Here is an 18,885-nt window from a genome sequence, read left to right on the forward strand (position 1 = left end):
TTTCAGGAAAAGTATGTTTTATGGTATTTATTTATCGTAATGACGTTACAATATTGCAACAATTATACGACATTTGACAAAACAACTGTCAATTTTGTTGTTACATATGATATTTATCTTTATTCTCTAAAACCACATTACATACAGAGAAACATGCATTGAAAAAATGAATTAACATGAAAATGAAAATGTCCATCAACAATATTCAAAAACGGTTTTTAAACTCTAAATTCTCCTTAAAAAACTCTATGATTAATAATTATTGGTGGAAAATCACTGTTGTTTAAAAAGGTCTATGTAAGTCAATTAAACTACATAACAATGATATATACTATATTTAGAAAGTTTTGATCGTTCCACACAAACGATTCACCACATTCATCTAAAATCGATTTCAAATATTTAAACTAATTTCTTATGTGACAGGCTGTATGACATAAAAGGTAATTCCCCCTCTTTTCCAGTATTCATTTTTGTCCAGCATTTGAATATCAAGAAAAGGTACGCCTAAACATGTAAATCGTTAACAATTTAAATTACTATGCAATCTTTCCATTACTGTACCAACAGTGACTTTCTTCTAAGTTGTACAATATTTATGCAGTGAATCGAGTTGCCTTTGTAAGTCTATTTCTTATTCTGGCAAAAGGACAGTATCATCTGAATATATATTAAGAAAAGGTTTACAAGATATATCAAGTTCTCTATCTAGTTCGCCAGAGACACGATTGAGACCAGCCACGTTTTTACAGGACATAAACTTCATGCAGATCTTAGTTTTTTTAATGCAATAATTATCAGAACTCGTTTGTTATGGATTCAAGTCTGAAATTTCATAATTAAAACAATCAACATTTAATGATTAAATTTAATTGTATTCAATAGGCCAATTAGGGCCTTCATAGCCCCTTCTCATTTGCTTGATAAAAATGAACTTAGTATCTACGGAATACAAACAGTATGAACGTATTTCGGTTCAAGATCTTCAAAACCTCATTGGTCGAGGAGGGTGGGGACAAAGGCGAGACTGAAAAATAAACTGATAAGGTATCGCACTCTTCAGCAAATACACAAAAAATAATGAATGAGTGTGCACGAAATATCGTTTTATTATTATTTTTCTTTTAATTTTGTTCGTTTGTTTTTTGTGTTGTTTTTGTTTTTTTTTTTTTGGTGTTTTAAGGGGACTCCATGCGTTTTCAAGTGGATTATTTTACACAAAGAAGTGACCAAGTTCCCCAAAAAAATGCCTAACATCATGCACAAACGTTTCTGTGTTAGAGGATGTTTTCGCAGGAGTATAGTGCGAATGAATATATAACAAGAGACGTAGTCGAAGGTGATATATTTTTTTAATGTGATATAATAAAAACAATGAGGAGAAATACCCTTTTCTGCAGACTTTTTGCGTTATATTATACTGAATATAATTTGCGCATGCGGAATGGAGAAGCAATTTCCGGTCGAGTGGGCGAAATAGTTTTTAACGTCATTGACTATCTTTTGGGGTCGGTGACGGTAATTAGTATATCGCAGATACAGAGTGGTATGTCATGTGAAGTTTATAAATTGAGGAACGGGCGATCTATGTGGGTGGTTCATCATTCATTCAGTCTTCTGTAGGACAGGACCTAGTTAGTAGGAGTAGAACCACATAACACATGCTGATGCGCCAATGGAAATTCTAGAAATTTGTATACAATTATTTATGCACATTTTCTTACTTTATAATGCAGAAGAGAATTTATTCCAGTGTTGTTTTATTTTTGACAACTATAAAACGACCTGACGCTATTTTTGAACCGTGCATCAGTGAATCCATAAATAAAAGGATTACATACATTATTTACGAGAATCAGTCTAAAACATATCTGGTAAACAGTTAATTGTGCATCATTCAATCCTGATGTAAATGTACGATCTAAAGTAACGATACCCAAAAGCAAAAGATAAGGAGTAAATCCTAGTACGAATATAGCAGTAATAAAGAAAAGCGGACGAGTGTTTCTTAATGTTGTTGTCTTGTGCACAGCTTTGAGATCAAATGAAGGGCTTTTGTATAAATCGAATTTACTATCAACCACCGAATCTTGTGAAGAATGGACTGGGTATTTGGAATCGGACGATTCTGTCGATTTCGGTGCATTGACGTCATTACTACACTTTTGTGATCTTCGTATATTAGTATATCGGGTAAAAATTAACCTTGAGATTGCCACATACGAAAATATAAGTATGATCGTTGCTGTCACAAAAAGTAATAGTATGAACCCCAAGTAACCGTACGCATACGCCTTACCCGAAGCTTCGTCACTTATGAAACACTTATACCCCGTCGCGTTGGTGCCGTTCCCTTGAAGAATTTGGATATGGTGACCTGTAAATAAATACATTGGCATCGTCAAAACGAGACTAGTGATAATTACTACAACACACAGCTTCTTTGATAATGTCAAGGTCATTTGCCGTTTCATTGGATTGCAAACCCTGCGATATCGTTCGAAGGCAATAAGCACGAGTATCAACGCTGACGACATCAACAGAAATGCGTTGTTAAACCTGAACAATTTACAACCTGTTTCACTGTAGAACGTATACGGCCTTGTTAAATCAAATATCTCCATCGGCATGTGGAAAAGACATGTAGTCAAATCAATTATTGATAAAGTTATCACAAAAACTGTATAAGTTGACGGTTTCTGGTGCGATCGGGGAAATAGCGCAAGCACGTGAATGTTTCCGATAATACCAATCAGACTTAGGAAACCAATGAAAATAATACACGGTAACCGCTGCTTAATTGCGACATTTGTTATTCTTAATAGTATGTATGCTTCTGTATCAACTGGCGTGTTCAACGGATCTCCGTCTGACTCAGTGGTATTGTTCATATTGACAACCGACGTGTTTCACTGTATCAACCGACTTAACTATATAGCAACTCCGACAAAGAACTCTGTTTCAACAGATGGGCGTCTGTACCAACCAGCATGCGTTATCTTTCTGCATTAATAGATGCCTGTTAGTACAATGTAACTCGACGGTCGACTATACCGTCAACTGTAATGACTATATCGATCGACGACTGACTTGAATGTTTCAACCATTCATGTGTCTCAATCTGTACTGGTGTATCTTTGACGCACTTAAAACACCAAACTGGAAATCTGCAATTAAAGAACAGTTCTGATACATCTGTGTGGAAGTTGATCAAATAAATTACTATGTATCTTTTTCGACTTCAATTTGTTTATACCTTAGAACCAGTTTGTTACACAAATAGCTCAATCTCAAGTAACAGCATGGGAAAAAAGTCCTTTCATTTTTGCTTTTAGAGCAGAGCTGGATCAGTCTTCAGAATGATTTTCTTTGGTTCACGCTTTTAGTTGCATCATGTCGTAATGTTTCACGTATTATTTCTTCCCTGACTGCGGCACTGCTTGTTCTTAATTTGGGTCTTATTGGTGAACAAGATAAAGTATAATTCTTATTGGGAATAAAAATGCAGAAAGCAGTGCATTTTCACCAATCTTTAATTTTGACATTGTCATTAACGGGACTAATACACCCGCATCCAGTTGAACCCTGTACAATTTGGCGCCACCGATTTTCATAACAATCCTGCGAGTCGTTAAGGAGGAGTTGTGGACAATGTATCAGACCAAAAAAAAAAACACCTAAATTCCAACAGTAGTCATTTTTACATTTTTTGCCCAAACATAAATTCCTAACAACACGAACAACATATACATCCCCATATAGTAATCGAACACTCTATTCAATGTCATTAAGGAGGTAGACCTAGGGTAAAGGAAATAACTCTTGAAATCAGTGATATGTTTGTGTCATATTCAATTTCACCAAAGCCTTTCAAGCTTTCCTTTGAAACAGAATGAACTCAGTCCGAGTAACTTTGATGCTTACATGAGTTCAGATGTCAAATGCTGAATACAAACGTCCCAATGATTTGTAAGAGTTGTTTCCCTTACCCTAGGTTTACCTCATTAAAATTCTTAAAGCCGCTAATAAGGAATAGTGGACAACGTATAAAACCAAGTTTTGCTGAAAAACTCAAAGTCCCACAGCCGTTATTTCTATAATATCTGTCAAAACATAAATTTCTGACATTATGCATATCTTCATGTAGTTAAATTACCTCCCACAAAGTTTCATAAGAATGCTGCAAGATGCTTAGAAAATAATTTAGACTGAGAGACAGGATGAAACCTATATACCCTCCAACTTAGTTTGCGGGTTGGGGTATAATTGAGAATCTTTCTTGGCCTTTCTTGATCTCATCCGTGGCGATCCAGCTATTAGTGCCTTCGTCGCCTTCTGTTATTATTTTATTTCCGGGACGGGTTGGAAATCCTCTATTTTCATTAATCTGTGTAAGAAAAGTTAAGTATGTTCTAATCAGAAATGCTTAGCTAGAATTTATTATATTTTTATTCGTTTAGTCATGGAATACGCTTCAAAAGTCTGGATCGGGTGTAATTTTGAAAAATTGCAACTTAAAGCTGGACGTACATGTATGTAACATGATTACGTATTTTCATATTTTTGCCCACAGGGAATCGATTAATTATGAACAGGTTGAAAGCTATTGGAGGACAGAAGACGATTCAAAAATCTTAATATGTTCTACTATATAATCAATAATCATCTGTGTCCACTATGCTTAAGCGATAGTATGCCACCATTTAATAACCAAATTTCGTCGTTTATTAACAACAATGCGGATTATACCGGATTATAAAGGTCAACAAGAAAAAGACCCTGATCATTTCAATTTTGACGGAAGGAAAGTCAACGTTAGTCAAAGTTATTCTTAACAGGCTAAAAAAACGTGAAGTTTTTCAAATGCCGATATATTTCGTACAAATGTATTCCCTTCAACCCCTTCCTCTTATTACAGTTGTGCAAGCTTCGAACAGCATCTGACGTTCAGAATTCACTCTAGACATTGCAGCCAGCCCTATCAGAAAATGCAAAAATCTTGCAAAGTTGGGAATAAGGGCGATTACAAAATCACCGATCACTAATCCGATTCCAAATCAAGTCAAGTCCAAAACAAATCTGGCAAAATAGATATTACACCATCGAAAATGATTTACGCGACTTATCCGATTGTAAATCGACGTATGATTTGAATAACGCCCGAGAATTTTGAAAGGCCTGTCTACAACGGTTAGTAAGAGAGGAAACGAACGTTTGCCTCTGCGTGGAGCTTAATAATTGTGGACATCCGTTCGAAGAACGCATTCACTATTTCATGGAATTTTCAATTTGTATAAAGAACATCGATATTTAGGCGGTTTTAAGATAACGGTAGAATTTCTGAAAGTTTTTTTCCTTCACTTAAATATCATTGTTTTTTACTGTGTATTAAAATAATGACACAGATTAAACTTCAATAATCATGACTGTAGTCAATGGGCTGGGAGGGTCCACCGTGCATCCCCCAACTCATCAATTTTTAGGTACCTTTATACCTCTCACTGCCGAATCAATTTGTCGCCAAAGAATATTCTCTGATTCTTTTTCAGTATAAGCCTATATTTGTACCCCACTGGGTCAAAAAGCCAAGATTTTTATGACTAAATTATTTGTGCGTCTAACCCTTTCTTGGATAGCATGTGTAAACAAATTTAACACATTTAGGTATTACATGTATCGTATAGCCCAAAATCCCAGCTTTACAATGGTACCAAGAAAGTTGCAGTAACACTTAGGGTTTTGCGGAAAATGAAAAAATGTACCCCTACCCCGCCGAAAAATCGCTTAAATTGACATATTTTTCAATGTCAAAACCCCTAGAGTATTAATGCTTAAGTAAAAAATTTCTTATTTGGTATTTTCTGTTTAACATTATCACAAATTATACTTCTACAGTTCTTTTGATGAATTTTGACGAATTTCGTTGTGAGAATTTATCAAAAAATGCAAAAAATGAGATTATCGTTTATTCGGTCAAAAATCACATAAATTCGACTCTACAAGTTATTACTCAACTAAAACGGCTCAAATTTGGTATCATTCGATGGATATTTTTAATTTTCTATACAAATAAACCACGAAAAACTAATTTTCAAGAAAGGATTTTCCAAAAATGTTAAAAATATTACCCCAACCCCTAGAAAACTAGTCTCAGTATCAAACAGAATTTTCATTCACAGCATATTGACATTGTAGAAATCATATTTTAGGCATTCATAACTAAGATAATAATGTACCCAACATATCTGATCAATTCAGGCGCTTAGATTTTCCTCAACCGCAACATTCTTGGTACCATTGTAAAGCTAAGACATTGGGCTACATGATGAAGCATACTTATGTCCGTTTAATTTGTTCTGTAGAAAGAATTTCGTAGAATAAAAAACTTTCAAAATTGATTTTTGCCTCAACCAGGTATAAAAAGTAGCCAAAAAATACAAAAATGCTTCAGTTTATTTTTTGGCGACAAAAAGATTCGTAAATGGGAGGAATAAGGGTACCTGTAGATCATATCTTGGTTGATGAGTGGGGGGACATGGGGGTTAACTCAGCCCACGTACAATTTTAGTTACGTTTAATAGTGGTAATTCTGCATTATTTTGTTATCATAGTTTGTATGGGAGAGGACCTTCATAATGTTGTTATAATTTGAGACCAATCCCATTGCTTGTAATTTCGAGCAAAAATAAATTACTTTTGCGCTAGATTTTGGTAAAAATGAGCAATGAAAGCCTGAAGCCCCCTCAGATCGGAACACCACTTGAAAAAAGGTTTGATCAACCCCTGAATTGAAGGTCTAGATCTGTGCACTAAAATATTCAAGTTTACTTTATAAATACATATGTATATATAAGCGCAGCATTGTATGATCATTACAAACTGATAAACTTTAAGAAAAAAAAATAATTAAAAAATATGTATAAAAATTATAATTATGTACTCACTACGGGTATAACCTCAATAAAATATCCAAGAAAAAGTCAGGATCTGTTCATAGTCTATCTATGTGTCTGATAATTGAAAACTGATTTATACAAGATTTACTTTACGTCGTAACACTATTCAATTTACGACTCGAACAAAGGACCCCTCGATGCCTCTGGCTATTGTATTGCAACGGTAATCAATGCTGGTATTCGTACATTCTTTATTTAACTGTGGACATTACTTAATTTTGTCGGCAAGACAAAACCCGGATTACTTTTAAATTGAAAAATATTGGGACTGATACATTAGCTAAATGTGCTCATGTAATGAAATATTACATTTGTAATAAGGTAGTTATAATAATATTTGGATTTCTAAATTCACATTTTATGCAACACTGTTAAGTCTTACATAATAATATTCGTTAGAGTTTATATGACTCATATATTAATTAAATTGTGAATTAAAATATTCACACAATATAAAGATGGAATATTAAAACCTTTCCGATAAAAGCTCGTATGTATAAGTGGCTAATTTGGTTAAATAACACTATAACAATAAAGTTGAAAAAGATAGTACTTTCCATATATCCGTTACATCCTTCATTTCGGGCATTGTAGAGCTAGAACATCGTTGCTTTTAGAGATAATTCGAGTGTCTTTGTGGATATAAACCAAGAAAATCCAAAAAAATCTTTCGTAAGACACTGTAAGCCAATCATTCGCACGATATGAGAGGCACGAGGATATTTTTGTCGCTCAACGGAGATCCCCCGCAAATAGTGCCAGATGATTGCGTACTAATTTACACATATAGGAGGTTATTTATATCTACTTTCACTTTACAAAAAAACGTGGTCTTTGTTGCATAGAAAATAAAAGATTTTTTTCCGAAAAGTTATCACTAAATAATTACACACACACACACACACGCACACTAACACACATATTTAAATAAAGGATTTACAATACTTCACTGCTTAATTAACGTAATATATTAAATTGAAACCCCGATTCATAGATATAATTATTATGCGAATCCTTTTTTTTTTATAAAAGTGTGAAACTTCAATTCTGAAGAGATTCTCAGTAGATGATATAGCGATAAACAGCTTATAAATGACAGTGTTTATTCTATCAGAAGGGACAAATACATATAGATATAACATTGGGTTACCCATAGTCAAACCCGTGAATGTGGGTCATTGTGTGTTCGGGGAAATTAACTGTCATGTGACCACGTTCATTCCTTAAATGCATTATCACGTGTTTAATGTCGATCCGTGACCTAGTGATCGAATTTGTGGTATGCACACCATATACAGCATTGTGTAGCCTACAGCATTTGCTGAATCTTTGACCCAGCAAAATACTTTTTTGGATAAAGTCAACACTTTTTGGACAGTGGTTGTAAGACAGATGTTGGTACATGCCAGTCAATTGATGAGAAATTTCCAAGGCCGAAGAAAACAATGTTATGTTTCCGAGCACTATTCTAAAATTTTGTAGCATCGTTAGGTAGGGATTTATTTGTTTGAAATGAAATAAGTCATAAAGATAAGATGAAAACCAAATACACAAATACTAAACATGTAATAGGCTAGTCCACAGCCTTATCCCTTTTGACGGAGGTGGTCAAAACAAAATATATCTCAAGTGGCGAATTCCAGAAAGGGATTATCCAAAACCTAGAGCACATTCATGGCACGTATGTTTTCATTTTTCTCTTTTTTTCTGAATGCCAATCGGCAGAATTTTTACTTATTTTTTCTTTTAATTTCAAATAAAAATTTTGAGTAGGGTGTCTGAAGGAGGGTCAGTTATTTGACTGGAAGCATTTTCAGGCCTAAACGAATGTCTATTTCTCCAGCAGTGCTAGAGATTGTCTGGTAAGCTTTTTTTCTGACATTTGCTTGAGGTATGAAGGAACGAAATTCCAACCTCTTACATTGTAGGATTAGTCTATATATACAAATGAAGAATCTAAAAAATTAAAAGAGTAATGACAGTGTTGTGAAGCGCTGAATGTACATACACGTTATGTTGGTTCTGAAACCAAATTATACTGGCAGTGCCTCTGGATATATACAGCTGCAAAGCAAGTATACAGTTTTCGTCCAATGACTAAAAAGGTATGTGACTATGTAGAATTAGATAAAATTGTTTGATACAAGATTTAGTGGAAGTATTGATTTTGAAGCGTTAATTTTGAGTCATGGTACCGATGGATTTAGCCTTAAAGTCCTCTATAAACCGGTATTGTAATCTTTTTCATAAGAATTTCGAATGTTCTTCGTTGAGTACATAATGTAAATAGGATTTTTTTTCTACTATGCAGTTTTATTCTCCTTTGCTACAGAACTGTTTAACTAGGACTTATGTTAAAAGAAAGACATTATAAAAGTAAATTCTTAGCAAATCATACACTACTAATTTGGTCCTAAGGAAGAGTAATTGACAGGCTTTTTTAAAAAAATGCGTTCGTATATTGGTATGGTGCTGACAGCGATGTCGTCATCGGCAGCGTCCGTGTCGTCGTCGTCCATATTGACTTGGTTTCCGTGCGATGACTTTATGGCTATGGTTGATCAATGGTTATGAAATTATGATATGATTTTACTAACTACTAATTAAGGATTGCTCCTATTTAATTTTGAGTTCTTGACCCCTACCATTTTTAGTTAGGGCCATCCATATAACTGACAGATACCACGCTGTTGGTTTCTGTTAATATTAAAAAAAAAACTGAGAGTCTAGAATTTTACCAAGCTAACCTACATAAAGTGAAATGGGCAATCCTTATTAACATGACATAGCAAGTTCAACACATTCATGCAAGAACACGTTCAAGGAAGAAGCATTGTAATATGTACATGGCATGTCTTATGGTTTTGGCAAGTCATTGTGGAATTTGTTTCCGATTTATTGATCTCAGTAGATATTTAGTGACATATGTTAATAGATATTTATCAACATGTGCATAATTCAGTTGTTGATTTCAGTAAATGGAGGAGTTTTCTAGACGATGCAAACACGTTCACCCTACCGGTGCACCTAGTCCATGCTACCAGTTATGTTTTAGTTCGAGATTCTGATTTAATTTTGTTACTTTATAGTATAATTTTAGTTACTTTATGTTTATTGTTGTGTTTGTCTGTTTTTCATGTCTGGTCTTTGTCCCTGGATTACATTCCTTTGATATCTGCTACAATCTTGGTTCCATTGGTCACCTTTTCAAGACAAAACGTATGTACATGTGTGTTCAATTTTGCTCTTTGGGCAATACTGTCTGCGTCCACACTTACCCCTCGGGCAATACTAATCTGTGTCCACAATTGTTAATTAAAAATAAAATTCTTTGAATTTGAATATTGAAAAAGTCTGTAGATACGACCGAGGATGCCTCGCGCATCCCACGAAGATATGTGTAAATGTTTGTAAGAATCAGGCAAAATGTAAAAAATCAGAAACATGCAAGTCAAAACCTCACCGATCTGATAATGTAATATATCGCTCAAGGATACTGTCTCTATTTGAAAAAAACATTATTTGATCTCTGCATCACTGGGTTTGCGCAGAATTTTTTCAATAGAATCTTGGAAAAATTATGTTTTTGACAGATTTTTTTATATGGAAAATATTGTCAATTTTTCTTGATTCTAATGGAGCAAAATAGTCAAATTACACTATTAAATTGATGTATTTTTTATACCATGTTTCGCCTACTGCCTGATTCTTACTGGGACTGACACTTATATTGTACCTCAAAAACGTGACCTTGTCCTTTGCATGTACTACAAAATCATTCCACGTGACATAGGCAAAGTACGTGTACAGTACAGTAGCTAATTTTCGTCCAGTGAACCTTTACAGATAACTGGGGTTTGGTTTATGGCTTTTATCCTCTTTTACCTATTTATAATGAGGTTGCCCATTTTCTGCTGTATAGTAAATGCAATCACAGTAAAAGCTGTCAAAGCCAAACCCTTTTAGGGCTATAAATATCGGTTCGGTTTATACACGTGTTTTGTTTTCCAAGATCCAAAAATACATTTAAACTAATCTATAATAACTTCACAAGTGACTGGTTTGGACAGGTTTTCGGATTATTCAGGGTTCGGTTTAGTCATGCTTTGCTGCATGAGAAAATCAAAACTGGGTCGTTAATTATCAAGATATTACTGCAAGGCATACTGAACACATTTTCTTATATTAGATTTAATCTTAAAATGATCTATTTATAGAAGCCTGTAAACCCGGAAAAACAGACAAACAAGCAAAATGGGGAACTCATCATATCTCAAGATAATCAATGAAACTGTTCAAATATATTGGTTACGTCCTAAAAACAATTTTTTCCCGGATTTACTATATTTTGAATGGTTACAGTGGGAAAATTGTGGCGGGAAATTATCCCGTTCTTTTCTATAGTAAAACTTGACCAACCAAACTTTAGGTGTTAATACCCTCAGTTACCAACAATTTGCACTCTTATTGTCGTATACAGTTTCTATGAGGCCAATTGAAGGACTTTCAGGCAAAAGATTTTTGGAATTAAGATATGCATGAATCACTGATGATAAGACTGTCTAATTTCAAAGCTGAACTGTAGATGAACTTAAAATCTGGCCAGCATGCAAGTACAAAACAAATGAAACGGCGAAAAAAGTTCAAGAAATTACACTGGAAAGGCTTAAAATGTGAGTAACGTCAAGTTTCGTTACGCTTGTCTTGACGTCGGATCGAGTTTTCCGATGAACGTCATCGTTTGTAACATTAACGTCTAAGAACCAATCAAACTCGGAGATATTGTGACGTTCCTGTTGGTATCGAAGCATCCACATTGCAGCTAATACAACACCAGCAGCTAAGAAGCATGAATTTGCCTCTGCCAAATACAACCTCTGTCATTGTTTATAATGCAGATTTTGACGGTCGTCAGAAAGAATCGTGAGTATATGACAATATGCATACATGTAAAGTTTCACTCGTTTCTAGCAATAGCCAGTTTTCTAAAATCTTTTATTTTAAAAATAAGCGTATCTGTTTTCATTACCCAGAGGTTGGAATTGGATTTGTAATTAACGCTGGAATAGAAAATAATTGTAGTGTTCTTTTCCCCATTCTAAGCCAAGGATAAAAATGTAAATGACTTTTTGACCGTTGGTGGATATTTCATTGGATATTCCTTGGAGATTTCCTTTAATTTTACACTTTCCAAATTTTCTATAGATTTCATTAAAGAAACACTTTTAACGGATTCTCTTTCAGCCTTTACTTATTTAAAATTATTTCTCGACTCTCTAGCTATCATAAAATTTAACTGTTAACATGCTCACTTAAGCTCGCTATTTCAAATCTTAGTTTTACCACCCCGAGTGGGTCCCAGTCGATCCAGTCGGCAAGGGTCAAACTATACCTACCACAAACTATATACATACATGTATAATATTGACATCTCTAAATATCCAATGGTATGTATTTACAGGCTTACCAGCACCAGGTTTTGGAAGCGCTTTTCACAAATGAAAATTGAAGGATGCAGTGTATATATCAAGTATTTTGAGCCAAGATTAAGAGATTTCGAAACGGAGTTACAGCACTTCAAAAACCCAGCAGGTAAGAATTACAAGCTGTTAAAGATATTGTACCTTTTATTTGCAATTCTCGTTACCTTATCCACATTATGTCTGCGTTTTTCTTCTTACTTAAGTTGTTGTTTTTGTAAGAATCATGCAAAATCTGAAAAAATGTGATACACCCCAAAAAAGGTTACATATTTTTATTTTTGTAATTAAGTTGTTTTATGGGTCTATACTATGAAATGAGTAATTATTCATTCAAATCTGCTCATAGGAGATAATCAAGATTGAAAATCCAGTAGATTCTATTGTATTTGAGCGTCATTTACAGAGTTATCTCCCTTAATTTTGAAATTTACAGTGCATTCTATAGAATTTTTATCTCCTAAGAGCACGGGTTATATGAAAAACCACATGTTATTTTCTGTTTACTATGACATTTCAAACATAATATCAAAAATAAAAATGTGTAGGCTTTTCACCCATGAATCACATTTTGCATGATTCTTAGCTTGAGTGCTACTTAAACTGTTTTACAATAATTGGAAAAGTGATTACAACAAAGACAACACTTCTATTCAAAATGACAAAACTTATGCTAATCGATTCAATTATTAGATAAAATTTCTTGATTTCAGAGGAAGCATGGGTGAAGTCAATCACGGCTGAACTTGAAAGAGAGAAAGCACAATTAGAACTATTCAAGTCTCACAGAAAGACATTCGGAGAGATGGCAAGGGAACTTAGAGTGTAAGTTGATACGCATAAAAAATAAACTTTACGAAGTACTGCAGTGTCCAAACATTAACATTAACTAACCTTTTTTTTTTTTTTTTTTTTTTTTTTTTTTTTTTTTTTTTTTTTTTTTTTTAAAAACACCTGGCAATCTGACTTTAATTGGAACTGGAAATTTTGTAGTTATGTGTGGTTATTATATAAACATGTAAAAATTACCATTTCATCTTGCGCTTTCTCTGCACACTTGTTATCTGTCAGGTGCTCCGGGTTTAGAATCCCTTTTGTTGAAAGCATTTTGTTAATTTTGCACAAAGTTTGACAAAAAAGTGCAAATGATAGCTTGGACGGCCTTAAAATATTTCTGGGTCGGAACCCCCTTATATAAATTTCTGGTTCCGCCTCCATCAAGCAATCAAACTCACGGTGGTACAGAAATGGTAACGAAATACAAGAGCGAAGTGGAGCGATGAGTTGTATATAAACACATCTGTCATTTATATCGCAGATTTGATGAAAAGAAACAGGAAGATGAAGATAATTTGCTTAGGATGAAATCTGACTTAAAACTTCTGCAGGAAGATTGTCAACGGCTTAATAAGAAACTTATTGAAGAAAAAGTTGTACGTATAAAAAAACCTTTTTTAAATTTAAAACCTAATGGATTTTCTAAGTTTAGAAGAGTAGTCATGTTAAAGTTTGATAATCGTTCCGCGAAAACATGAACAAAATAAAGTGGAAATATCAAACTTCTTCACTGAACAAACAGAAAACTCCAATCGATCTGAATGTTTTTACTCATTATTCTTAATGTATCTACATTTTCTTGTACATATTTTCAGCAACTTGAAGGAAAATTGAACAAACTTGAAAACATGATCTGAATGTTTTTACCCATTATTCTTAATGTATCTACATTTTCTTGTACATATTTTCAGCAACTTGAAGGAAAATTGAACAAACTTGAAAACATGATTTTGAGTTCATCTCCCGAAGCTCCAGAGAAAGCAAACAAACTATCAAAGATGGCAGCTGTGTATGACCAACGCATAGCGGAGAGTACTCGCAAAACAACTGCAGTTCAAAAGGTTCGTTGTCAAATTTAATTTTTGTGTTTGTCCCTTATTGCTCGGTCGTTGTTCCAGGCCTATTCCTACTGTTACTGAAACTTTTTCAAGGTACTACTGGGCCTAAAAGTTTACTTGATACATTGTATGTGTGTGGTATTTCTCTAACAAACCATAAATTACCGAGAGTATAATAACTGGTGTCCACGATATTTTTTGTTGTATTTAAATGTTTCATTCGTATGTTTTCCTGGTTACAGAAATCAGAAGACATTTTTAGAAAATTTGAAAAAGTTGAAGTTGACAAAGCAGAAACCCTCCTCCAGAAATGGAAAACAACTATGGCCAATCTGGACAAGAACTACAAAGAATTTCGCAGGACACTTCATTTCAACAAAGGTGCAAACACAACTGATGAGATTGACGTGTTTGCCCTCTTGGAAATGACCAAGAGAAACAGACAAAGAATATTCAGATACCAGAATTTTCAGGTATGTTTTGATCTCATTCCATCTATTACCCCACTGCTAATATGTTGAGACCACCATATAAGGATGTGGTATTTATTATGTTCATATGCATGGCATTAAAGTGCATACAATGGTGATGTTCAATAGAAAAAGTTTAATTTCCCTTCATTAAATGAAAATCAATCGATGAACTACCTCAGACAGTTAAGTGGGCATTAGACAAAGAGCCTTTCTATCATCCCTGGACCCTGTTTTAATAAGAAATCTAAAATCGTGATTTTTCTCAAATCCTTCCCCAAATCAAATTTCGACCAATCATATCACTTGAAATCGAAGATCTGAGGAATAACTATGTCTTTGAGAAAACTCTCAACTTGAGATTTTTTCTTATGAAACCCAGACCAGGTCTGATAGAAAGTTTAAATCTTCTTGTCAGTTGTCCTACTCGAGGCAGTTCATCAGGTGAGGAAAGCTAGTAAAGCTGTAAGTCAGAGTTCATCAACAATATTATTGTATGCGCTGTAGTTGTGGTCACATCTTGTACAACGAGTCATCAATGGGTTAATTCAATAAGTCAACATGAATGTAACGGGTGGAATCTTTAAAATACTCCGGCACAGTTCATGTTTCCACAAGAATAAGGCAAGCTTTAAAACGAAATACTGTTCATTGTAAAGTATGATGCCGTTTAATACTGGTTAGCCTCCTTTCTTTTATATTTATAGAAAAGCAGCGGACTTATCCAGCAGAATCGTACTTGTTCAGATTACTATTCAGAAAAAGAAGATGAGAAAGGCATGGTCTGTCAACAAGACGACAAAACAAGCAAAGATTCTCAACAAACAGACGAAAAGAAAAAATTGGTTTCCACATTTATGGATGGTGAGAGAGACTTGATGTCTAAAGATCAACTAATGGAAGATAAGAAAGTCATGGATTGTAAAGCGAAGGGTGTGAATTCAAGTGAACGAGAAGACCGTCGTCGTGTTCAGAAGAAAGTGAAACTGAATGATGTATCATATGAAAAATCTTCTGATGAAACCGAGAAGGCAAAGACGATCGCAAAGATCTTCTGTATTTCAGGTACATAGAAATGCGAAAGTATATGCATTAAAAATTTTGATTAATCAGCTAATGTCGTCTATTTCTTTAAATGATAAATTTTGAGCGTCAATAATTAATCAGCTAACAGTGAGAGGTCAAACCGTCGATAGATCTTGCTAATAACTGAATAAATGCATTTGTATATATCAAATTCTACCCATGGCCTTCCATACCTTTAAGCGCACCCGGCCCATGTTTCAAGCTCTTTGTTTGCTCACTTACACACATTTTCTGTTGTTATTTTTTATTTCCATATGTTGTTTCCGTTCTTTGCTAAGTTTAGTTCTAGGATTTTTGACTTACCGGTTTCGCTTCAACAATGGTTGCCGTCGTCAGGTATAGTTTTAATTGTGTAAATATATATACTTATAAATAATCCATCTAGATGTGAATGGAGTTGGAACTACAAGGCCATTACCAATTACTAAAATGCAATGCTTGAATGATCAAACATCTGACCATGGTGAAGACGAGGACCCCAGAATCAACCATAGAAGACCGCTTCCTCAGCCAGGGAGTTCTTGTAAAAGTCAAGCACAGGTTGCCAAACCATCCTTACGAGCTGGTAAGCATCGTCGTTCACTTTTGAAAATGCAAATTCGGGTTGCGTGATACTTTTCCATTGCTACGACACTTTTATCATATCTTACAGCCACTGAAACACAGTATGTAGTTGTATTACATGGTAAACTCTCACAACCTATTTGCTTGTGCAAAGTAAAGCAATTTCCTGTATCTTTGAAGACTTTTGTTTGGTTACAACTCAGTCATTAAAATCAATTGGCGAACAATAAAAGCACCATAAATATATATCATAACAGTCTTGGCATATCGATTTCTTGTTTTATTCAGATCAGGAACATTTGCGATTTTCAGTGGCAAATCCAAGAGATGGTCCAACGGCGCTCCTGACAAACCCATTGCCTAACCATTGTTTTATTTGGCTTTTCTAAACATGATTAAATTGATATCCCCTGTTATGTCGAATTGAGTACCTTATTTGTTGTAGATATTTTTAGGATCAGTGTTCTACATGTTGTACTTGATATTCAATTATGAAAACAGCTTATCAAAGAAAAACTTCAGAGTAGCCTAATGATCAGATCTCTCGGTCACCAAGCATCCAAACACAAATGGAGTGGGATGTCGTGATAGTATTTCTAGCCGAGAAAACTCAACAATTTTCGAATTTAGTAGAATTTTGTGATGGTCAAGAATAATAATGCTGTTCAAAGCGTCTCTATTTGAAAAAAAATATATATAAAAACTTTTCACAACCACTGTCAATTCCTGCTGAATATGGTGTTCGTACTTTTTCTTGTAAACTGGAACTAAAGTAGACTATAGAAACTTTTGCAGTTACTATTCCTTATTTTGGTCAGACAGTTCGGTGTCTTGCCATCAAACCGCTACTAACTAAATGTGCACGTGGTTCATGCACGCGACAAGCTGACAAATACTTCTGGAAAAATGACAGAAGAACGATAAAAATACATAAACAAACAAAACAAGACAAAACACATGCACGCATATTTGGTATAAAAAATGCAATAATGTGCATGATGTGATGGAAAATACTAACGATGACATCAATTATTATATTATCAAGCAGGAAAAATGCAGATGTTAAATCATGTCGTCTGTAAATTAATATTGGAATCAAAATTTACCTTTACGAGCAATGTTGAAAAAAGATCAAGCTAATCGATGTTCGTTTGGGTACCCCCAATTTTTCTGGATCCGCCACTGATTTTAATGCAAGTTTCTCTATAGATCCACGATCAATCTAAAAAATTGTATTTCACTCCAATTATGACATCAAGGCATTTTTTTTTTATTTCAGATATAGACCAAGAGACATTTTCACCTTATGTAGTGAAGATCAAAATAGCTTTTCACAAGGAGGTTGAGGGCCATATATCGGTGAAGAAAGGTATGAGTCCATTTCTTCTGAGGACAGTTGGCCCTAAAAAGAAATTTTCCATTAATCGCCAAAAATGCTACTTATAGTGCAATTAATACAAATGCAAAAAAAAAAATATAAAAATTAAACAAAATCTAAATAACAGTCCAATTTACAAACAATATATTAACACATTATATTAACACAATATATTAACACATTTTATTAACACCAACCCTCAAGATCACTCATAACTGAAAGGTGATTTTTTTTTTCAAATCCATGAAATCAAGGCAACCTTGCAGAGCAAAAACATCTGGTGTAGGAATGTAACCTTTTAAATGTCTTGTTCCTTTATTAAGTTCAATAAGACTTGAGATTTATGATATAGAAATGCCATTAAATTGCATTGTCCTCTTGAAGAATAAAATAGCCATTATCTATTGCAGGAGACAAGGTCAAAATAATTTCGAAACCAGTAGATGGCTTTGTGATGGCAAAAAAGAAGACAAAACTTGGCAAAAACAAACAGGGGCTCATTCCTGCCTACACATATGATACTCCAACAATGGAATCATGAAAAAAACAAAACAAATGACTATCTTTAAAAAGTTCACTTCCTTAGTACACTTGTGATATTTATTTTATTTCCATAACTAAATGATATTTTGAAAAAAAGGGTTTCTTAACTCATTTTTGCAGAAACTTAATTTTGAATTATATTTTTTTCATGACTTACATTTTGACTAACATGTAATTGATAGTAAAGTGACTATTTTTGTGACAATCTATAGGCTTGATTCTTTCTTGGTCACAAAATATGTAAAAATAAATGGCTTGCATCAATATGTTGGTTTAGAGTCTTAGAAGAGAGAAGTAGATTTATATTTAAACAGTAACACCTCACATGGAAATTTGCCACTAAAGCTGATATAACTTGCTTAAAGGTCAATGTATCAAATTTTGATATTTTCCAAATTTACCAGCAAACCTGTGAATAAAACCAACTCTTGTGTGAAGTGACCATGAACAAAGCAAACATCTGTATATAATAACCATGAAAAAAAACCAGACACCTGTGAAACTTTGAACTAG

At 34.0% G+C, this 18,885-nt stretch overlaps 2 protein-coding genes across 2 annotated transcripts; one reads left to right on the plus strand and one right to left on the minus strand.

The window, feature by feature from the left end:
* Positions 1 to 1,336: 1,336 nt before the first annotated feature.
* On the minus strand, positions 1,337 to 2,630 carry LOC148601501 (uncharacterized). The gene has a single exon (XM_088556410.1). It carries the CDS (start codon positions 2,628 to 2,630, stop codon positions 1,761 to 1,763), a length of 870 nt encoding a protein of 289 aa, XP_088412536.1. The 3' UTR covers positions 1,337 to 1,760.
* Positions 2,631 to 11,762: 9,132 nt separating this feature from the next.
* LOC148601502 (uncharacterized) lies at positions 11,763 to 18,636 on the plus strand. The gene is made up of 10 exons (XM_088556778.1): positions 11,763 to 11,879; positions 12,418 to 12,548; positions 13,150 to 13,261; positions 13,755 to 13,869; positions 14,185 to 14,334; positions 14,574 to 14,804; positions 15,509 to 15,866; positions 16,273 to 16,452; positions 17,731 to 17,820; positions 18,240 to 18,636. Exons 1-10 carry the CDS (start codon positions 11,806 to 11,808, stop codon positions 18,368 to 18,370), a joined length of 1,572 nt encoding a protein of 523 aa, XP_088412904.1. The 5' UTR covers positions 11,763 to 11,805; the 3' UTR covers positions 18,371 to 18,636.
* Positions 18,637 to 18,885: the final 249 nt, after the last annotated feature.

Source organism: Perna viridis, chromosome 12, assembly GCF_037379345.1.
Source record: "Perna viridis isolate PV_CMFRI_1.1 ecotype Kerala chromosome 12, ASM3737934v1, whole genome shotgun sequence".
Lineage (NCBI taxonomy): Eukaryota > Metazoa > Mollusca > Bivalvia > Mytilida > Mytilidae > Perna > Perna viridis.